At 35.7% G+C, this 24433-nt stretch overlaps 1 protein-coding gene across 4 annotated transcripts in view; it reads right to left on the bottom strand.

Annotated features, from left to right (window-relative positions):
• The window catches only part of LOC118191758 (Golgi-pH regulating cation channel), a 240620-nt gene that overhangs the window by 129352 nt on the left and 86835 nt on the right, over positions 1–24433 (bottom strand). For all 4 annotated transcript variants that reach the window (XM_085809783.1, XM_085809784.1, XM_085809785.1 and 1 more), the window contains one exon: positions 12845–12956. In XM_085809783.1, coding sequence (XP_085665909.1) covers positions 12845–12956 — 112 coding nt within the window. The remainder of the gene's footprint in view (positions 1–12844; positions 12957–24433) is intronic.

Genomic DNA, 24433 nt, shown 5'->3' with positions numbered 1-24433 from the left:
TGGCGGGAGTAGTTGTGCTGCCTTGAAGTTGGAAAGATCGAATTTCCAAAACTGACCATTTTATGAGAGGAGACGCAGGGTTTGATTTGGACCTTCTGAGATAGGGTGTAGGCTACAGAGCAGTGATGTGCACCACATAGCCTCTCACTGTCCAAATCAAGCCTTCTCGTGGCGCCGCTGGTAACCAGGTTTGACTGGACTGACTATATTTATCCTTATGGGTCAACTGGGACTGACCATCCCAGCTTACTGGCTGGATCAATATCTAGACTGCCTCAACTTCTGGGGTAAATAAATTGTCTTTACAGCGACTATAGCTATTGTTTATTTGGTGGTAGGTTCAGACTTGGTACGGAACGTACTGGTATAGTTCGTCATTAGCGACCATGATCTCTTTCCAGAGGTCTTCATGTGATCTTTCACATCGCAGCAAGTAAAAATGCCCCTTTTGAACGAATCTATACATTTTGGCAGAATGCCAGCTAAAGCTGCATTTGAGACAGTCAAACATCTTCTCAGCCACTTGGTTGTGGGAACGTTACATTGTTTGGTATTGCAGGTCGTCCTTGAGGAATGGGCTTCCCTTGATCAATACTAAGGGACAGTCGATGTCTGACTTTGTGACTTTGTTCTTTTTCAGTGGATGTGTTGTTATCCACAACTGTTTTCTTGCGTACTTATAATTGTGCACGTGAAACACTTAAGTTCCTCTGGATTGACCAAGGGTTTGGTGCCTCCTCGGATAGCCTCCAGGGGCTGAGGCATTTTAACTGTGTTAAGTCTGCCTTGAACATGCCAGGTCTGAGAGCCCCTTTGTTCTGGTGTTCTGTGATGGAAGCACCATGAGTCACACAGAGGTCGGTGTGGCCTTTCATTGCTATCACAGCCTACAAGTAATTCTCTGTAATAGTCTCTTTCGATAATGTTTGGTGCTCTAAAGCATGTCCCTGTCTCTTGCCATATCATTGCCATTTGGGGATCGATCTGTATGTTAAATCAAGGCTCATCCATAAACAGTATGTGGCTCCACTGCTCTGGTATCCATCCAACTGTGAAGTTCACGGGCCCAACTCAATGATGTTCTGACATGCAATGGGGACAAAGCAATACAAACCACAGGTCATCAGGCGTACAGTCTTTATTCATGCAATTGACGTAGCACAGTCTGAAAAGATATGAGCCATCCTACAGCACCAGAGAGATGCGATGCCGGCTATCATGCTTTTAGTGATCTACGACATCTTGCACATAGTACAGGAAGCATTCATCTGCCGTTGTGATAATCCTACAGCTGGAGTTTTGATCCTTTGCTAACGATTCCACAGCCTATTGATGACAGTACAATGCACATTCAGCTCTGTCGCAACAGCGTATTTTCTTGCACTCGCCTGCAACATCTTGACAACTATCCATCGCATTTCAACAGCCAAATGATATCCTTGGCTCATGCTTTCTGCTTGGCTAACTCGGATTACATGGAACTATTGCTGCTTGCAAATTTATGCAGAGGTCCTGTATGCCCCTTTCTAAGGCATCGTAGTGCGGCTGTTGGATTGCGTTTTATGATAAATTTTGGTTAGCTATTTGCATTTGGTGATGCAACTTCTATCTCATATGTAAACTGCATGCTTTAATTCCATTTTTTTTTTCATTCACACCTTTTAGCATATACTGTTTCTTTTTTTAGTAGAAGGGTATATATATATATACAGTAATATGCTATTGAATTAAAAATACCAAAATACTAGTTCTCTCTCAATAACTAACTATATTGCAATCCAGGTTAAAAATATACTGCTGTCCAAAGCTTAAGCAACAAATAGAGAATTAGGCAATACATAATTATATATATATATATATATATTCTCGCACACAGCACAGACCAAAAGGGTAACAGTATGTGAGATTTACACCATATTGTTGCGTAGATGAAGAGATCGTACAAATGAACAGGAAAGTACCCAAGTCTAAACTCAAGATTTTTATTATTTCAAACTGAATGAAAAACTACTTATATACAGCTGATGAACATGCTGGAACATTCCACACTCTGAATGTTCTAGAACGTAAAGAAAACAGATTCATAAGAAGGAAATTTACATAAAAACGAATTATACGGCACTTGCCTTTGGTAGGGTTTCGAACCTGGGACCTTCAGGTTTCAAGTCCTGTGTCTTCTATTTTAAGCTATGAGGAGCTCAGTCAAAAGGAGCAATTTTTGCTACATTTTCCCCTTCTTAAGCAGCAGCAGCATCCCGCTGCGATCTGGTTTGGCTTCTTGTAACAAGTTTCCTTGAAATATTGGGCTTTCTTTCACCGTCTAGTTGTACTTTTGAATTAAGATACGGCTTCAATCTCAATATGTGAACAATGTCTTTGAATTCTCTCATTTCCTATTTTAATCTATACTTTCTTAGTATGCCACGTCAGAGAGCTGTCATGTTATTCGATATGGTCCACAGTAATGTCTTAGGAGCTTTTCGGATAATCCAACCTTTCGTACTGGAGTGAAGACAAAGACTAAGTCTTCGATGACAGATCGATGCCTCTCATCATATCGACGCTTGTCTGTGGTTTACCCTTTAAGAATATAGAGTTTAGCAAGCTGTCTAGCTTCTTCAGCTCTAGTGATCAGATGTTGCGCAGAACTATCGTTGGAATCTTCGATACTGTATGGAAAAATTACACCAAGAGAAGTCTAGATATTTCTACTCTAAATGAGAAAAATGGGCTGAATTATAGGCATAGGTTACAAATGGTAGAATAGTATGCCAATTTTTCTGTTCAACGTCTACGTACATGGACATGTCTGCCAGTGTCTTATTGAAGCTTTCAGTTAAGCCTGAGGGTGGTATGCAGTTATCAAAGATGAGACGTCTTGCATAGTTGAATGACTTCTTTAACAATGGTGGACAGGAAGGTCACTTATCATCTCTTTGGGGGCACCATGCTTCAGTACAATTTCTTCAACTATAAACTTGGCAATTTTGGTGCCCTCAGCTGTCAGTATTGCCTTTGTGACTGTTAATCTGGTAAGGTAGTCTCTGCAAACTTTAAGCTACCGGTTCTCATTTCGAGTAACAGGAAAGTGTCCAAGTAGATCTATTCCAATTTTGGTAAACAGTGTGTCAGGGGGTTTTATTGGATGAGGCTGTTCTGGTGGAAGTTGCGGTGGCGATTTCCATCTTTGGCATTCTTGGCAACGTGATACATACTGCCATGTGCTCCCATATAGCCCTGGCCAATAGTACTTCCTCCTTATTCAGTCGCATGTTTTGGTAAATGCAAGATGACCAGTGGCTGGAGCATCATGAAGACTTCTTAGAACCTCACTACGAAGTTGTTTTGGTACTACCGAGAACCACTGCTGTCCCATACGATCATAGCTTCTTTAATACAGTATACCATTTCTTACTTGATAATTTTGATATGCGTCACCTCTATTGAGAGTTGTAATGATGGAATTTAACTGTTTGTCCTTCTGCTGCTCTTTTCCATAATCTACAATTGCTGCGAAGAAAGGGGTATCTTCATTGTTCTCAATTATTGGTTCTATAAGGGGCTTCCTTGATAGTGAATCTGCATCAGAGTGTTTGTAACCGCTCTTGTAAACGATATTTATGTTGTATTCGTGCAACCTGAGAGCCCACCCTGCAAGTCTTCCGGATGGATCCTTAACATTGGCCAGCCAACACAAAGATTGTTGATCCGTGACTACTGTGAAGGGTTTTCCATAGAGATATGGCCTGAATTTACTGAATTTACTTTCAGCCGCAGTAAGGGACCTGGATGCATAGGCTATTGGTCTTTCTTTGCCATCCTGGATCTGACCAGTACTGCACAGATGCCATAGTCACTAGCATCAGAATGTATCCTCGATTCTGCGTCTGGAATAAAATGTCTCGAAACAGTGCCACTGGTCAGCAACCTTTTGAGCTTTGTGAAAGATTCAGTCCGTAACGTGTTCCAGGAAAATTTTGCATCTTTCTTCAACAAGTGATGCAAAGACTTTGCAATATCTGCGAAATTTTTAATAAATCGTCGGGTAGTAGGAGCACAAGCCCTAACAACTTTGGACATCAGCAATATTTTGCAGAACAGGGAACTTTGCTACAGCCTCCACCAGAGATATTTCTAACACCTCTGAAAGCATATTTACAGAAATACGCTTTAAAAAACTAGCCAAGCGTATTTTCCCGCATTGAATTTTTAACACAGGTTTAGCTTAAAAAATGCATAGTGCCCCACCGAAATCAACAAATAATCTTTTTTTCTACTCAAAACACCACTGAGACATTTTCGTAAGACTAATGAAACTGAAGTTTCATTGTATATTTACGAGCACTGATTTCGTCACGCATTCCATGTTACTGGATGGTCATTTGAACAGTAGAATTGGTTATCGACACATGTGGTTTGGGAGTTTGGTGAAATTTCACATTACCAGCTGAAAAATTCTTTTGCACTCTTTTCAGAAAATTGAAAGTGTAGTAAAAGTATATATAAAGACAATAAAGTTTTTTTAAATTTTTCTAGCATGATTTCTAATATGCCTTTAAATTATTTTTATGCTTATAGTGTTTGCATGTTTAATTCTTTCATTATTCTGCGCTAGTCAGGAAAAAAGTCAAAATTTTACCGAGAACTACCAGTACAAAAATAAAATTTTAATTCCAATCTTCTTTTTAAGAAATCATGATCTTCACTAATCTTACAGTGCAAATCTGTGCAATTTATTGCTATCTTTTCGTTAAAAAATAGCAATTTTATAACGTTTTTCGGTACAAAAATTGGAATCGCATCGATAATTATCGGCTGTAATAAAAAGTCATCTTCTTGCGAACTTCCGGTTGCGGACACTTAGCCGACGGGACACTTAACCAACATGGAAACTTAGCCGACAGGACATTTAGCCGACACGGACACTTAACCGACAGGACGTTTAGCTGACAAAGACAGTTAGCCAACAGGACATTTAGCTGACATAGACACTTAGCCGACAAGGACACTTCGCCAGCATGGACAGTTAGCCGACATGACATTAAGCCGACAATGAGTCTCGCTCTTCCCAATGCGTTTAGATTTCTAACACTTTCACATTTCATTACTGCTTTGCTCAACACGTCGCACTACAATCATTTCCCGCATAAAGTAGAATCGCTCCTCCCACTAATGAAATTTCCTTTCCCTGTCAGGAAGTAGAGTGATTTGCCCTACTCCTTGCCACACTGGAACTATTTTTTTTTTTCTAAAATGCTATTTACACCCTCAGAATGCTATTTATAGGTTAGGCATTGCATATTTATCAATCTGGGATAGGGCTCCGGCACGGGAATTCATACCTCATGGCCTGCGGCCACCTAACAGAAGTAGGTTTGGTTTATGTAATTATGGCAAAGCCAGAAATCTATCTGCCTAACGGGAGGAATACCTTTGTGGAGGACTTTGTAAGGAAAACTGGCTCATATACATGTTACACATGGGGAAAACCATGAATACACCCATGCAGCCTGTCCGTCCGCGGGATTCGAAATTCGGACCAAACTGCCAGTGTTCAGTGACTGCTGGGTTTAACAGGAATAGAGTGACCATTTTACTTAATATATAAACAGTCTCTTCCAATAAAAATTGCCTTTTTAGGGTAGAACTTTATAAATGCATTCAGGAAAATGGGCACTAAAAATTTCCCTATAACCATGTAGCTAAAACAAAAACGAGAAAGAGAAGGAATGAAAGATCAAAAAAATTTAAATTAATGAAAAGTAAAATGAAAATTTATACATTTTTAACAGATATTGAGAAAGTTTCATTTTATAAGAAAAACATGAAACAATCTAACATTATATTGAAAATTACACATCGCGACTTTCAAAACAGATTACATAATTTTATCTAGTGATATCTAGCATCGACAGATGACACCACATTACAGTGACTTTTCAGGATGTCGCGCTTTGCTCCACCCTGCTTGGTGCCCCTCCTTCTGTAGATTCCTCAGTTTCTCTTCGGAGATTTTTCCCACGTCCAAAATTTCATATCAGCAATGTTTTCATTATAATGAAGAGTGAAAATGTAGTTTTTGAAGAAATGTATTCAGTTATGAATGGAATAAAAACCTTAAAGAATATTTTACTTCTAAATTAAATATAATGCACCAGTTTAGTGCTATAAACATTACCCTAAGTATTTTCAGCAAGAGGCATGGTCAATAAAATGTCACAGAATTTTTATCTTAAGTATGGTGGCCCATTATAGACGTCAATAATTTATACCTTTGCTTGTCTTGTTTTAAAAATCCACTTTTTTTTTAATTGCGTCTGATAACAAGATAATATATACTTCGAAACTAACCCTTCACGGCCATATGTTTCTATAAAAAGTATAATTTAAGAATAACAGTAATTTTTATTGCATCATTCAGATTCTTCATGACAGGGAAAGGAATTTCATTAGTGGGAGGAGCGAAACAATTTTGTAAGAGAAATGTAACATGATGTATCGAGTAAAATATTAATCAAACATACAGGTATTAGAAATTTGAAAGCATTTGGAAGAGAGAGATTGGAAAATTAATATCATTAAGTAAACAAGAAAAATTATTAATGATGTGAAAGTGTTCAAAGAAACCCAGTTAATTAAATCAAGAAGCTTTATGGATAATTTTTGAAGATCCCAAATGTAATTAAGTGACCACCGTATTTAGCTAAAAAAATTCTTTTTTCTTTTCGAAATTTAATTCATATTCCCTGATTTCAGCACTTTTCCAATTTAGCCAATATACACTAAACAGCACGATACATATCAAACAATGCTAAATTATCCCAATGATTAAAAGCACATATGAGATCTTTAAGAATCGAAAAATGAATGTTACTGATAGGTGAAAAAATAAACAAATATTGAACTTATGGATAAATCGAGAAATTTTGTAATTCTAGTAAATTTAAATAATTATTGAGTACTAGTCAGCTAAACGTCACGGTCGGCTTAGTGTCCTGTTGACTAAAAGTTTTGACAGTTATGTGTACCATAGCCAAATGTCTTGAAGGCTAACTCTCTATGTCGGGCAAATGTCCTGTCGGCTAACTGTCCTCGTCGGCTAAGTGTTCTTGTCGGCTAAATGACCTGTTGGCTAAGTGTCCCTGTCGGTTAAGTGTCTTGTCGGCTAAATGTCCTGTCGGTTAAGTGTCCCGTTGGGCAAGTGTCACGGACCCGCAATCTTCTAGTGGGCAAATTAGTACTTAACGTTCTGGTTATATGAAATTAATTCATCTAAGAGTCAGCTCATGCAAAAATCGATACTTAGCTGACATCTATCTATTCGAAAATCAGTATTTTGAGTAAATTTTGAGATTTTGGGAAAAAAATAAGTACTTTTCAGATTGTACAAACCCTGCTGTAAATACTCTTGTTTTCTTGAAATGTACTGTAGGAGAGGAGTATAATTTTTATTATTATTGTTTTAATATGATGGCACGAGATCGCCAAACTCATTACTGATTTTTAACCAAATGTCGCTCTTAAAATGTTTGTAATTTGTATTTGCACTTGTAAGATAAATTACTTTCATATAAAAATTTATATTTTAAATTTAAGAAATTCCATACAGTCTGCAAAACGAAACAAAAGTTTCTACAAGTGATCAGCTTTTAGGAGAAGCACATCAAAAATATTTTTTAGTTTCTAACTAATTTTTTAAAACTATTTAATTCAATAGGGATCCTTGAGACTGAAGCAATTATTCCAGGAGAAAAATTAATTTAAATACGAGTTCTAAATCTATCAAGGTGGTTTTGATAAAAAAGCCGTCAAGCCAAGTGTCAAACAGCTCAGAACTGTCAGCTAAGAAACCAAAGATTGATGAACAACCAGAAGAAACTACTTCTAAACATGATAAGTTTTTAAGTAAGTGGCTTAAAGAATTTCCTTTGGTGCTCTTCAATAAAGAGGAAAATACAATGTTCTGTAAAGCATGTCAATCTACCAATATGAAGAATGGCGTGGGTGTGATGGGTTCATCATGTTTCCAAAGAAGTGCTCTGTCTCGCCACTAAAAAACTATGGAACACAGGCTTTCATCAAAAGGAAAAATCTACAGCAACACATGGAAATTTGGCAGTGTTCAAAACTGTTTATACTATTGGAAAAGAACTTCCTTTAACGAAATTTTAATGATGCTTATAAAATCCTGTGGAAATGAGACTGTGAAAGAGACTCACTTGAATTTATGTCAAAATTCAGTTACAGACATAATTAAAGCTATTTCAGAAGTATTAGAATCAAATTTAGATGAGGATGTTTCACAAAGCCCCTAATATTTCTTTAATGATAGGTGAGTTAACAGATACTTCAGTTGACCATAAATTAATTATATATGTCAAATATTTTTTAAAAAAATGAAAGTGAGAACAGTCTTTGGGCAAATTTAAAACTACCAGGTGAATGAAATGCAGATGCATTGAAAGAAAAAGTAATAAAGTTTCTCAACAACAGAAAAAAGGGGGTACCGTTATCAAAAGTTGTTGGCCTTTCAACAGATGGTACTGCTGTTATGATGGTAAAGAACAACGGACTTGGCAAAAAATTTCAGGATATGATACCCGGTTTGTTGCACTATCACTGCACAGCTCACCGTTTAGTTTTAGCTGTATCCCAAGCTGCTTACGGAATATCCCTGTTTCAAAGCAGTCAGAGAATTTTAGGTTCATTGTATGCTTATTTTCACACGTCCAATATTAGGATTGAAAAGCTGAAATTGATGCAAGATGTGTTAAAGAGCCAAACATAACTCTCAAAGACACAAATGCTGTTTGGTAGTTGTCACTTGGGAATGCAGTTGATGCATGTCATATCAATTATGATGCTGTGATCCTTGCCCTCACAGACATAATTGCAAACAGAAAAACAAACAATCCTATGGACAAGGGCTCAGAACTATTTAAACAATGCTCATAATTTTCATTTGCAGCCACCTTGTCATTTTTGAGAGATGTGTTACTGATTCAGAGCAATGATGTGGACCTCGTCGTGTTGGTTAACAGTCTAGAATCCACTATTAATCGCATGCAGGAAATGAAAAAGGAAGAAGGTCATGGCATTCATCTAAAGGAATTTTTAAGAGTCTGCTCTTGATAATAGGTATTATAGAGTTCCAAGATATTAAATTATCTGTTTCTACTAAATCTTTAAATGATTTCATGAGTGCTAAACATGATTTTTTGAGTGCACTGATAGAGAAGCTGCAAGAATGATTTAATTTGCAGCAGATGCATCTTTTGCAGGATTTTGATGTTTTGTTGAATCCATCTTGTGTTATAACAGAATCAAGACTGGAATCCCCAGATAATGCTATTAAACAAAGTACAAACCGAAGTAGAATCTGGCCTATGATAATGTTTTGGGTGTTTCAACAGAAGAGTTAAAGCAAGTGCACCTTGAAGTAGAGTGTTTTTATGCACTACAGCCCTGGCACAAATAGCTATGACTATACCTTTGTCAATGGCTGTTTGTAAAAGAGGATTTTCTACTCAAAATAGGATCAATTCAAATAGTAGAAACAGATTGGGGGAAAAACAACTGAAAATTCTACCAAGAATATCGGAGAAAGGCTCAGATTTCAAAGAATAAAGGGGAAATGTTTTTTGTGATTTTAATTTTGAAAGAGCAGTAACCTTGAGGAAAAGGAGATTAGAATTGTAATGTAACCACGGAAAAATGTTTTTTGTGACTTTAATTTTGAAAGAACTGTGATACTGTAAGGCAATCAGGGGAAAGAGATTAAAATTGTAATGTAACCAAGAATAAATGTTTTTGTAACTTTAATTTTGAAAGAATTTTGATATTGTAAGGAAATCAGCTGTAACACTGTAAATCAGATGAAAAGGATATTAAATTTGAAATCTTAAATAAATACTTCATTTAGAACGTTTAATGTAAAATAAATTATTTTATGTATAATGTTTAATATTTTCTACTAATACTTAACATATCCTATAATTGCCAAAAACCAAAATAGCATCCTCATTTTTTTCTATTAAAAAAGCATCTTTTTTTATACAAATTAGTCTCTGTATATGTAGTTTATGCTATTTCCGTATTTCACTCCTCCTAAAAAAGTCAAGGATTATTTTTACTCTTCCAAAAAAATCCTAGGAATAACACTGGCCACCACCTTTTGTGGATTGGGATATATCCCATGTTGATAAACTAAGTGTCCCAGTATAGTCAGCTTCTTTTTGCCAAATGAACATTTCTTGGAATTTAGCATCAGTCCTGTTCTTTGGATACATTTCAGTATTCTCCTCAAACGCTTTTGGTGTTCTTTGAAATTAGGTGCTTACACGATTATGTCGTTGAGATAACAAAGGCAAATATTCCATTTGAGGCCTCTTAGTACCATGTCCATCATCTGTTCAAATGTGGCTGCAGCACTGCATAATCCGAACGGCATGACATTAAATTCATAGAGACCATCTGGAGTCCAAAAGCTGTCTTTTTTTCTGCCTTTATCATCAACCTCTATTTGCCAGTAGCCTGACTTCAAATCCATCACAGAGAAAACATTTTTGCACCAATCAGGCAGTCCAAAGCATCAGTGATGTGGGGTAATGGATAGACATCCATTTTGGTTACCTTGTTCAATTTTCTGAAACCGACACAAAAAATGACAGTCACCATTTTTTTTCTTCACATGCACAACTGGAGATGACCATGAACTGTCTGACGATTATATCAATACATGTAACCAAGTTCTGAACAAACTGTTTAGCAGCAATTTCCAGATTTCAACATCTTGCAAAACTTGCTCTTCTAAGTTGTTCACTATTCTCAATCTTAAAAGAAAGGGATAAAACACATAACTATCAAAATAATGTTTAACAAAATGCGCACTGTTAGAGATGTTAGTACTTCAATGTACTTAACTACAGTGCCAAAAAGTACTGTGCGTTTAGCAGCCATTTAAATCTAATGTAGTCTTTCAAGAAATCCATGGCTCTACATTTAAAATATATATTACAAAGAAATACATAACATTTTGCTTTAAAGAACAAGGAAATATATTTCTTAGGAGGGGAAAAACTCATGATTCTTCCATCATTAATGCTCCTGTCAATAAAGTACGTAATTAATTTCAGTGTCTTAAAGTTACCAAAATAGCTTCTGCAATGGATGAAAGTATCTGAAACCTAAAATTTGATATTTTCCAATAAAAATATCAAAATTTGTTTCAATATTTAATAAATAACTATGCTACACTAAATCTCTCCTATTTTGAGACATTATATTGGCACATATTTTAAGACTCGGCATTAAATAATTACATCAACTTCTTACATTTAAATACAGGATAATTTTTATTTTACTTATTAACAAGTTATTTACCAATTGAAATGAAGTCATTTGTCATTAACAAAACACATTTATATAAACCTGACAGCACTAACTAAAAGGGCTTAACATATTGCTATTATATACTTCAGTCGGATGCCAATAATCAGCAACCACTTAATCTGCCAGTAATGCATGCACTTAATTTGCAAATACCCGAATTATGTGCTCTTTTTAGAATGTGAACAACAAAACAATTCTAAAAATTAAGTATGCTGGAAAATTTACCAGTAATTTTTCCTCAAGTGTATGAGCAAATAAACTTTCGAGAAAAAGCAGCACTATAAAATGTGTTTTTAAAGAAGGAAATTCATTTTATGATTCAAATAGTTTAAGAGTTTGAAGCATACACAACAGTAATCTATTTTTATAATATGACACAATTCTTTTTTATAATAAACAGAAATCATATTTCTCTGAAATATTTTCATTTCAGATAAATCTTGAATTAGACATGTATATTTCACTGTTTTTTTAAATCAATTTTGAATATATGCATTTCATGTATGTTAAGAATTTATATGTCCACAACTTTTTACAAAAGACCACAATTTGTCCACAACTTTATTTATTTATTTAAACTTAAATACACTGTTTGTGCTGTTGTAGTTAACTTGTTTACACTGATGGTGATTAGGAATAAACTCTTGCATTTGCAGAAATTCTCCGTAAGTGAAACATGGAAAACATAATAAAGACAAAAAATTTCCTTTTAGAAAATTTAAATTTTCAAATCTAGAAAATTCTGTCAATTACTAATAGTGTCATTAATCCAGCTGGATATGTGCGGTACATAACGACAAGAGTAGCACGTGGATTACTTTAGGGGAGACCCTGCTACAAGGATATTTAAAAGCAATATATTAATTTAATTTGTACGCTTAATTGCATACAAATTCTGAAGACAATTTTGCAGGCAGAAATGCATTTCATTTCATATATGCCACATTTTAAAAATACTGAGAGTAAATACACCACTACTTTCGTTTCTCATAAAAATTTCCCTATCATTCATCCCTTTTTCTCTTCTACATTCTTTCCTCCTATCAATGGAACCATTATTTTCCTTGAACATAATTGTATTTAAAAAATAGAATAATTTTATGTTAAATAATTCTCAATGTTTGGTTACCCTTTATTTAGTTATAATGGTTATGTTTAGTTATGTGCAAATAATCCAAATTTAGTATAAAAATTAAAAAGGAAAAATATAAATAAAATTCAGAAAGATATATTCTCTAATTCATACAACCCTTCGTTCCAAAGTACACAGATGGATGGAAGTTTATTTTACTGCAATTAACATAGCGCTTCAGTTTAATATACTAATATAAAATATACAACTTATGGACCAAATACAGATTTTGCATAAGTAAGAATGAAACCAAAAGCATATCTGAAAAATAAAGTGTCTGAAATTTCATGGCAGATCAGTGGTCTAAAATTTCTCAATTACCCCGTTTCTTGATAGATGAAATATGATTTGAAACATCATAATTGGAAGTTTTTTTCATGTTCCCATTAGTGCTATTTTCATTTTTCTGGTCATCTGAATGAAAACTATCAGTCTGTGAAAAGAAAAGGAAAACATGGTTATCAGTTAAACATACAACACATACATACAAGTTTTAAAGTTTTGTAATTAAATATACTGTATCAAAATTTCTATTTAAAAAAATACACAATTTACGCTAAAATTACACTAATTTTATTTTCAGACATGATTTACACTAAAAACAAAACAAGCATTCAACAATTTAAAACTTTTTAAAAAAAAGTCAGCTTTATAGTCTCATAGATACAGTTTTTCAATGCCTTCTAACAACACAATGGTAATGTAACAAACTATCTATTGTGGCAAGGATTTACAAGCTAAAATTATTGGAATAAGATTAATATTCATACATTTGCAGTACTGCAAAAAATTTGTGACTATTATGCTGATTCTTGCTGTTTTAACTCCTCGTGGCATGTTATTTTAACTCAGAATTAAAATTAGTTACATGCTGCAAACTAATAATAAGCATTAAATGAATTCATAATGGCAGAAATCTGTAATCACTTTTACTACATTGTTCAATGATTCTTGATTATTACCCCACAGCTGTCAACAAGGGAATTTCCACTAAGGAGTTAATTTCATGATTTCTGGAAAGGAAGCATATCACCTCAAACTGACAGACTCTTAAATGTAACAACAAGCTGAGGTCCTCCCAAAGTCCTGCTTTGTGGCAAGAGTCCTCAATGTGGCAAGAGGACATCCCAGAACAGGGTGGGTGAAGTATGCTGGGAGTTTTTCTCCCGGTAGGGCCAATCCATTATGACCAGCTAAAGCTTAGTAGTCACTTTGAGGGAAAGTCAAACTTGAGCCCTAGTGGTTTCTCACCTAAAGGAAGCTGTTTCTTGCCCACAGCCAAGGATCAGGCACATCTATTTGATTCCAATACAGCATTGTCCATCACGCTCGATAAAGAGGGATGCAACCAGGGTTTAGGTAGAGGGTACTGGTCGACAAGTAAGTTACATTCTACACCCAGATGTAAAAATTTATCAAAACATACGAGGGCTATCCAGAAAGTAGATTACGTTTTGGAATAAAAAAGTAAACAAAGTATAGGAAACAAATTTTATTATATACAGATGAAAGCCACACTCAAATACTACTTTTCTACATAGTCACCATACAAATTAAGGCATTTATCGTAGCGATGTACGAGCTTGGAAATTCCTTCGTCGAAAAATTCGGCCGCCTGCGCCTTCAACCACTTCGTTACCTCTTCTTGCAGCTGTGCGTCGTCATCAAAACGCTGCATAGCCAGCCACTTCTTCATTGCTGGGAATAGGTGGAAGTCGCTCGGTGCCAGGTCGGGACTGTACGGCGGATGAGGAAACAACTCCCACATAAAAGATTCAAGAACTTTACGAGTGACATTTGCCGTGTGGGGCCGGGCGTTGTCGTGAATCAACAAGATCTTAGAGCTCAACATTCCTCTGCGCTTGTTTTGAATTGCTCTTCTGAGTTTTTGGAGAGTTTGGCAATACCTTTGAGAGTTTATTGTAGTGCCTCTTTCCAGGAGGCACTACAATAAACCAATTTCCTCCAGTTTTTTGCAGTCAGAAACCTTATTACTGAGCGCACATCGCAGCTCGCGGGATTTTCAATTAACGCAGACATTTCAAACCGTCACAGTATCTGAACGGAGCACAGCACGAACCTCTCACTAGCACGGCTAGATGCAGACTGAGCTGCGCAACGCTCTGACCCCAAGATGGCCGCGCTAGCCCCGCCCCTAGCGGACACAGACGGAAACGTAATCTACTTCCTGGATGGCCCTCGTATTTTACAGTATAACATCAATGGTCTATGCATCTAAGGTCAAGCTTGAAAATATTTTAGAATTTGTTGATAAACACGAAGTATCAATCTTTGCTCTTCAGGAGACAAAGTTAACCCTTTGCAGTTCAGTGTTCCACTACATGGAACACCCAAATTGAATCGCTTCTGAAAGCTTTAAATTCAACTGTAAATACATAAAAATGTCTTTATAATATACTTTGAACTTTTCTTTTTAAACAGTAGATAGCAGCATATCACAAGGAGACACAGAATTTTCATTTACTATGTGTTATTAAAATCCACTTTTTTTCAAGTAATTTTCTCTATTTTTTTAATGATATAAAAAATTTTATTTGGAAAAAAAAAATTAGGCATAATTTTGCTGGCTGTACTCCAAATTATCTGTTCTATATTTTTTTAAATCTTTCAGACAAAAACCATACGCAAAATCATTGAATAAAACCAGGTGTTCCATTAGCGGGAACACTGCGCCTTTAGTGATCTTATGCTGTTACGAATCAGAGCATCTGTGCTTAGGAGAGGACATCCGTTGTTTACGTTTTCTGTTTCCGTTGCTTTGGGGGGGAATGAAGTCAAACAAAGCACTATTGAGGGGTGAGGCGTGTTTTGTGTTATGAATGCTCTAATATTGGCACCTCGAATTTTTTGGGACTAGTTTTTTAGGCGGAAATTTTATTAGTAGCTTGGCTCGTCTTTACTTAGACCTGCGCGAATTTTTTGCTGTCGCTTTTTAGTCTCATTCCCGTTTATTTTCAATAATTGTGTATATATTTTTCGTGTATGTATATATCATAAGCCTATTTTTCTTTATTGTTAATATTAATCGTAGTTAATTTTTTTATTATTAATTTTCCATAAATGGCGCTGAGAGGTCTAACTCTTTCCGAAGCGCTCTTTCCGAAAATTTTTAAACATTTTTGTATATACGACTTGTGTATATAAATATTTATCTCATTTATCCAAATAGAATATTGTGTATATCCAGGAAACCATGTATACAGCCATAATACAGAGTTTTTTCATTCTTATACAAACGCTTTTACTCGTTTTCGTGCTTCACTGCAATGCTCGCTTAGTCGCACTTTTAAAAGCTCTGGCGGCGCAGTGTTCCACCTCATGGAACACCTACAGAATTAAAACAGTAAGTGCATCTTTTACAAAATTTTACCTGTATACTCCTTTAGGACTAAATAGACTGCATACAACTTTTTTTGTTGAAATTCCGACATCAACGTATAGTGCGCCACAAAGGGTTAAGAGAAATACACCAGTTAAGAGCTAATGGTTACAACACAGTACGTTAGGACAAGCCTTCTACAGATAGTGGTGGTGGCCTCATGTTTCTGTTTAGAGATGTTCATTATCAAAGACTTAGTGGCATCACTACACTAAATTCTGGCCTGGAGTGTCAGGGAATTAAAGTCCTTTCAAGAAAAACTGCTACATTAACGTCATAAATATGTATCATCTTCCTCCATCATAAATATGTAATGATCAGACCTTTGATTTGGATACTTTGGAGGGGCTATTCAAGGACTCACACTTCTACTGGGCAATCTCAATGTCAAACACTTAACTTGGCGGGGGTGCCTCGGCTAATTGTAGAGGCCAAGACTTGGAGAACTTAACTAATGATAACTGTGCTCTGTTTTTAACAATGGAACTCAAACATATCTTTCCCACAGTCATAATACTACTGATGCTCTGGATATGACCATCACCAGAGCAGACATATTTCCATATAGCTCCTCGAAAGTAGTTGACTATGTCAGCAGTAATCACTGTCCCATATTTGATTGGTTTGGCTTAATTTAATATGGCAAAGCACACTAGAACTACCTGCCTAAGGGAAAGGATGCCTTTGTTGAGGACTTTTTAAGGGAAACTGGCTCGTATACACATTATGCATGGGGAAAACCACGAAAAAGGCCATGCAGCCAGCCTGTTTGCCTGGAATAGAAACCAGGTCTACCAATGTTCAGCAATTTTACCTCTCAGTCGCTGGTGGGCCTGTCCCATATTGATTGAATTGGATTTCAATGTTAAGACCTATATAGAAACAACAACTTTTGACTGACAGCAAAAGTGCAGCCCAATACTTGAAGGACTGACTGCTGATCTGCTAGCTAGAGAGCACAGTGAACTGCCCACTGCCCCTTCCTCCAAATTACAAGATTCTGAGGTCTATTCCGTTTCCGACCAATGTTAAAAACACTTCGAAGATCCCACCAGATCATGCATCGTAAGCTGCAAAATGCCCTTTATTGTCACTGCAGTGCTCCTACCCCAAATCTGCTAAAACAGCTTTATTTAGATTTAGGACTCGACACATTAAGAGTGCAATCATCAGTGTAAAGGAGAAGACATATACCCTCATATCATCAGTGCCTCTATGAAGGACTAGGGTTTGCTTATGACTTGTTGATGCATAACAATCGTTCGGACTTGGTTTAGAGTCCTAAATCAAAAGGATGAGCAACAACATAATAACTGATGCAAACAAAAACTGGCTAGGGTGCAAATGAGACCACATGACCTGTACTTTATAATGTAAGCATAAACTAAGCACAGAAGCCAAAAGCAAAATTTCTTTGATAAAACAAACATATAAATAGTGATAATACAATTCAAAAAATTGCCTTTAGCAAAACATTTTCTGTCATGAGATTTTGTTAGCACTCTTTCTGAAACACTGTTAAAACTCTTGCGACCCCATTTTCATTTTCCTGAAAGCAAAATGATATAATTCACATTAATGTTTCCTATTACTGCCTATTTGCTAAATTGTGCCTGCAGATCTTGCATGTGTTCCTCAGATGATGAAGACAAACCTGCATGGTGACCAAATAACAAATCACAAAGCACACTAAGGTCACGGACTAAGAGCATCAGGAATGGGGAATAGCCATTAGTCTCTTAGACAGCACTGTGACAGGCTAGTAAGAACAGAGGTAACTTCTTGTTCTGGTCCTGTGGTTTCTGGAAACCATCAGCAAGAAGTTAAGGATGGTTCGATTAAACCATGTTGCCTGATTGCTGATGTAATGGTGATGCTTGGTTTTTTATATATGACGAGTAGTTTGTGGATTTATTTAATTACAGCTGAGGTGAAATTTCTTCCTTCATCGGAATGTAACTGAACAAGCACACCAAACCTGGAAATCCAACTCTGTATCATTACCTCAGCTTCCGTGACAGCCTCTTGATCAGGAACACAATATGCTTCAGGCCACTTTGTCTTGATAACATCACTTTCTTGTATGTCCTTTAGAAGTTTCCCTACCTCCTCCTGTTCAGCAATCGGTATCTGCCTGGGATCTTGCTTGACTGGGACATGATCTCCAGTATCAATTTTATGCTCTGCTAAACTGGTTCGACCTACATCAAAAGATGTGTGGGACAAAACATCTTGAAATTCTTAAATAATACACTCGGCAGCACTCTTCTCTTTATTGCTTAGTTGTGCATTCCGCGGTAACTCTGATGTTAGGCTGTTCGAAGATACAGAGATTAGTGGACTATTCAGTCATATAATGTAGGTCACTGGAGAACATGCTGCAACCACTTCGCCTTTAATAATAACTTTTGCCTTATGTTCGTGACTCTCAATGGGATGACGGTCTTCAAAAAGTCAACAAGTCCCGAGGCTTCTAGTACTCCTCTTGGGATGCTACAGTTCTTGAAATATTCCTGTTTCTGTTTATGGAAACAAGTAGCAAGAATTCTGTTCTTTCTGGTACTGTGATATCGTCCTGAGCTATTATTCCGCGAATGGATTTAACTCCATCTTTATTTCCAAACAGTGTTATATCCTCAGAGGCAGAATTCAGTTCATTATTTTTAAAGTGCCACGAGAAATTATAATTCTGTATAATGTCTAATACCAGTATCAAAGAGTCTGAAATATTTGCCACATACACCATTGTGGTCACACTAATTCCCCGATAGTATGAAACGGGACGCAGAGAAGTGTCCAAATGAATTTACCTTCCAACTGTGGAGCAAAATCTTTTCAGACATGGAAACATTAGCTCCAGTATTGATGGTCATATTGCAAGAACCTCCATTGATACCCATGATAAAAAGGTCCATTACTGCCACCACTCACTGCAGAAATCTGAAGCACTTTAAAATGGGGTGAGTTGGGCACTAATTCATTTCTTGAATCTTTGCTGGAGAGCGTTTTTACTTTCTGTGCCTCGAGATGATCTGCAGTTCCATCATACGTGGTCTTCAGCAAAACGGTTCCAGCACTTTAAGGTCACTTTCTTGTCACTCTTATTCCGCCTCAAGGCAATGACTTGTCTGGAATTGCCTAGATGAGCAGACACTTGATCCACTGGCTCATGGATGTGAGCATGTCCGATTGGGTGGCAGTCTCTATGAGTTGCTTGCCGGCTGCCTCGAATTTCATGGCATATACTAAAGTCCTTGACATCTGCCATTTACAGGACTTTCTGTGTCTCAGGATCCCAGATGCCATTGATGCAGTACTGCAGAAATAGAATTTCCAACTACAGGGCAGTCTGAAAAGATGAGATGAGACAGCCTTTCAGCATCTGTTTTCAGCTCCTGGAGTATTTTCTTAGGCTTCTGTTGAAGAGATTTTCACTGAAGCATGCTATACACTTCTTGGCAAAGCACTTCTTGCCAAAGCACTGCTTGCCAAAGCACAACTCCAACACATCACACAACGCTTCGAAGTCTAGCCTTTGATTTTCATGCAGATTCTGAAGGTTATCCACTGTGTCTGCTCTCAGAGAAGTGGCAAGATAGCTGACCTTACCTTCTGAATCCTATTCATTTGCATACAACACTACACAGAAGTGAGTTTTATACACATGCCAGGAAGGCTTTCCACCATAAGTAGACAGAGGTCTAGAAGAATTGAATACAATTTGAAACCATCAGAATTGCTTGCAGCTGTCACTGTGAATTTCTTAAAGCTATCAACTTCTTTGGTGACAGCAGAAACTTTGTAATCAATTTGTTGTTTGACAGCAGAAACTCTCCCTTCTATTTTCTGTTTGAGGGAAGAAACTCTTTCTCCAACTGGTTACTCAGCGGCAGAAACTCTTTCTTTTTTCAATTTACAGCTTGGCAGCAGAAACCCTTTCTTCAATTTCACCATCATTGTTTCAACTGAGTCTACTCTCCTTCCATAACTTCAAATTTGCTTTCTATTACGGGAGTAACCAAATTTGTTTTCTAATTATGGGTGTAATTTCTCTTGACCTGCTTCAGTCTTTTCTTGAACTTATTTGACGGCCCTTTCCACACACACAGAACTGATGATATCTTGATAAAATTTATTTTTACCAAAAGAAATACTTTACAGTTCTAGAAATTTCTACAAAAGCACTTGTGCAGGTCTTCTCAGTATCACAGAACACAATCAGTAGTTATACTCCAACTACTAAGAACATTAAACATGATACAATGCAAAGCGCTCCTGAAAGGTGAAATTCTCAGATATTTTAATATGCCAAAGTCACTCTGAACTAACAACTGGAAAACTGATGCTCTCTCCAGCCTTATATAGTTTCCCCCAGTTGTCAAGAAATCTCTAGAATCTTCCACTTCTTGAAATTAATCGAAGGCATATGAAGCCGGGATATGGTTAGCTACATAATGGAATCAACAAGGTTCGTACACATTTCTGCACATGGAAAATAAGTACCCTTAAGGACTTTTAAGGACCATTAATGAAAAAAATTAAGGACCTATGAGCAAATGGGAACTAAATAAATTTAATTAAAAATATTATGTATACCTGAACTTCACTTTTGTAATACCATCCTAAAAATAAAATAGATCCATCAGTAGGATACATGATTATTAAACATAACTTAATAAATATAATTATTAAGAAGTTTGAGAATAAAACAAACTGTATGAAATTTATTAAGTAGCATTAAATATTTTACACTTATAATAGTTCGACATATTTGAAAGAAGATATGTGACATTTTATTTATGCTTTACTTAACAGTTAGCTTTATGATGATTTTTTTTAATGTCTCATTTTGTCAAATACTTTTCAGTCTAGAGGTTTAATAAATAGCAGGTACATTTTATGTCAAGGGGCATGATTCATAACAAAAGAGTGGCTGTTGTTACCACTTTTGTTTGCCTAGAGAAAGACCTGATAATCACAGCAAACCTAAAAGGCCTGATGTGAGCACGGTTGGCAAGTTTTGAAAGTTAGTTGGACTCTGTCTGACACAGTTAGTATTGTAGCTTCGTGTAGAGTCCCAGGGATTGTAACCCAGTTAATATTGGTAATAATTCTTGGTAATATATATTTCATATTTCTTGTGACTTGTGACTATGTAGGTTCCAATAAACCGCTAAAGCACCAGAGGTGATAAGTTATTTAGTATTATATTAAGTCTCACTAGATGCAAAGAATAAGTTTTACGTGAATTTTTATATTTTTGTGTTTTATCTTGTGACCATGATAAGGATTAAAGAAAGGCAATAACTGGTTTTAATACGCAGAGATAATTTTAAGGATAAGCAGTTAGTTATAAATAATTAAATTATGTAATTAGATTAGTCATTATGAATTTATATGGTCACGATTTAATTTTATTTATTTTTAATAATATTTATTAAAAGGGTCTTTTAAAATCACAGTCCAATAACATTTCACTTTAAAATACATGTAATTTATGTGGGAAATCATAACGTCCAATCCTGAATTAGAATTGCCCGTTATGACATCATCAGTATAGCATCACCCAGTGCAGTAAGAATCATCCCAGACAGCGCTGAGACCTGGTCGAGAGCGGATGGCAGACGTGAGCAGACAGCTCACACGTCTTCAAGAGTTTATGAATTTAGATTGTGCTTTTGATGTTATGCCTTTAGGTGTAAAAGGACTACATCATCATGTTAATCCTGCATACTGTTAACTTCATCTTTATTTACTTTTACTTCTTTCTATTAAATAAACCATTTAAATATTACTTCGTGCTCTCATGCTGTGAATTAAGTCAAAGTCTACAAAAAAATATGGCGACCAACCGTGCGGCTCAAACTTGGAAAATGTGTGAGTGACATTATGAACTGTGTTCTGAACTGTGCTTTAAACTAACTGAGTGAACTATTCTCACAAGTATTCAATTTATTGGATTACTCGTATAAAGTGTGGATTACCCAATTGACGACGATCATCTGTCGGGTGAGTACAAAACTTTCTTTCCAATATGAAGTTAGTAGAAATTCCAGAATTGGAAGCAGCTTTAAAGAACAGTAAAAGTTCTGAAATCAAAAGTTTGCATAAGCTTATTTTTAATACTGATGGAGACCGAAATAACCGGAAAAGATTACGTGAATTTTCTGGCTTTATATTTAAACCATTTTCTGAAGAATTTAATAAGAAAATAGATACAGTGCAGAATAGTTTTACTCTGAATGACTTAATTAAAGTTTGCAATGTATTGTGCATAAATTCAGAAGGTTTAAAAACGGAAGTCGTAACCCGAATTGTCTCTTTCCTATGTGATTTATCTGTATTATTTGAAAATATTTTGCATGAAGAAAATAGTGATATTGAAGATGAAACTATTAATAAAATTTCTGAAGTAATGCTTGATGATAATCAAAGAGACAATCCTGGTTTTAATGAGTCTCAAGTAAATAACAGTATGCAGCTTCCAATTCAAGATCATTTTAAACCTCATCTTAGTTTTTCTGATATTGAAAGTATTGTTAATCCTTTTTCTGGTAATGCATATGAAAATGTTGATAAATGGATTGATGAATTTGAAGATGTTATAAATTCTTTGAAATTGAGTGATTTGCATAAATTAGTTTTTGCTAAAAGATCATTAAAAGGTAAAGCGAAACTATTTATTCAGAGTGAACCTAAAGTTAATGACTGGTGGAAGTTAAAAAAGCTTTTGAAATCTGAATATGGTAAAGCTTTTAATTCTCCTGAGTTGCATGAAATGTTATGTAAGCGTAAATTAATGCCTAATGAATCTTTAGATGAGTATTTTTTGAAAATGAAAGAAATGTGTTCGCGAGGTAACATTGAAGATGCTTCATTAATTAAATATGTTATTGATGGTATTCCCGATTCTGTGGTTAGGAAAACTATACTATATGGTTGCGAAACAATAACTGAATTTAAACAAAGGCTTAAAATTTATGATAAAATGAGATCAGACAATGATAAGTTTAAAAATCCGAAACCGAAAGTAAACACTCAAGTTAAAGATAGAAGTAAGCTTTCGTTATCTTACCGAAATCAATCTAACGTTAATAAGGTCAAATGTTTTAATTGCCAGGAATTTGGGCATTATTCAAAGCATTGTGTAAACAAATCAAAGGGTGTAAACTGTATAAAATGTAAGAAGTTCGGGCATTATTCAACGAACTGTCCAGAGCAGACCCCCGAGAAACAAGCAGCTTTATTACAACGAATTTGTGACAAGGATAGAATTATGAAGACTGTAGAAATAAATAATCATTTAGTTGATAGTTTGGTTGACACTGGTTCAGATGTAACGATATGCAGCGTAGAGTTACACAAGCAGATTGGTTCTCCTAATTTAAATTGTAGCGATATCACATTAAACGGAATTGAATCAAAGCAAACGTACCCCATCGGCTTTTTCATTTCTGATATTTTAATTGATAGTTTTTCACTGCGTACGAAAATTTATGTTGTTAAGTCATTATGTAATCAAATTGTATTAGGTTTGGATGTATTGAGTCAGTTTAATTTCTCTTTTACCGAGAATGGCCTTCAAATAATTTCTCATCGGAATAAAAGTAATGTAAACCTGATAACTGCTGAGTCACATCGAAATTCTAACGTTCGTTGCGTTATGGGAAATTTGAATATTGCTGTCTCATTGAAGAATGCTTATGATCCTTCGCGATCGTCTGGCGTCTGTTAATGTAAACAAAAGTCCCGAAAGCGGAAGTAGCGCGACGTTTAATTACCTTTCACATCTGGTGAATGTTATTTCTGTCAACGAGATTAATTTATCGCATATTTCGAATGTAGAACGTAAAGAAAGACTGTGTAATTTAATTAATTCGTACTAGCCTCGGAAAAATAGACAATCTGACTTCGAGATGCAAATAAATTTATGCGATGATATTCCTGTCTGTCAAAATAGAAGATACATGTCTTTCGCGGAACAAAAAGTTGTTGACGATCAAATTAAGGAATGGTTAAAAAGAGGGCATAATAAAGCCTAGCAATTCTAATTATTCGGCGCCTATTGTTTTGTGTAACAAGCGTGATAATTCGAAACGTTTATGCGTGGACTATCGGAAATTGAATAAGAAGATTATTAAAGACAAATTTCCACTGCCTTTAATTCCGGAAGTACTTGATCGCTTAGAACAGTCAAAAGTCTTCACGACACTAGATTTGAAAAATGGCTTTTTCCATGTAGACATAGACGAAAATTGCACCAAATATACCGCTTTTGCAACACATAATGGTATCTACGAATTTCTTAAAGCTCCTTTTGGTTTATGTTTTAGTCCAAATGTTTTTCAAAGGTATATTTATTCAGTATTTCATGACTTGCTAAATGAAGGTGTATTAATTATTTATAGGGATGATATAGTCATACCGGCTAATGATGAAGTTGAATGTTTAGACAAATTAGAAAGAGTATTCAAAACTGCTTCGGAGTATGGATTACAAATAAATTTCAA

This window comes from Stegodyphus dumicola, chromosome X2 (genome assembly GCF_044657685.1).
Source record: "Stegodyphus dumicola isolate Sdum_Otavi_A_Nest chromosome X2, ASM4465768v1".
Taxonomy (NCBI): Eukaryota; Metazoa; Arthropoda; class Arachnida; order Araneae; family Eresidae; genus Stegodyphus; species Stegodyphus dumicola.
The sequence above is the reverse complement of the archived record's forward strand: the minus strand, read 5'-3'. Positions and strand labels throughout refer to the sequence as shown.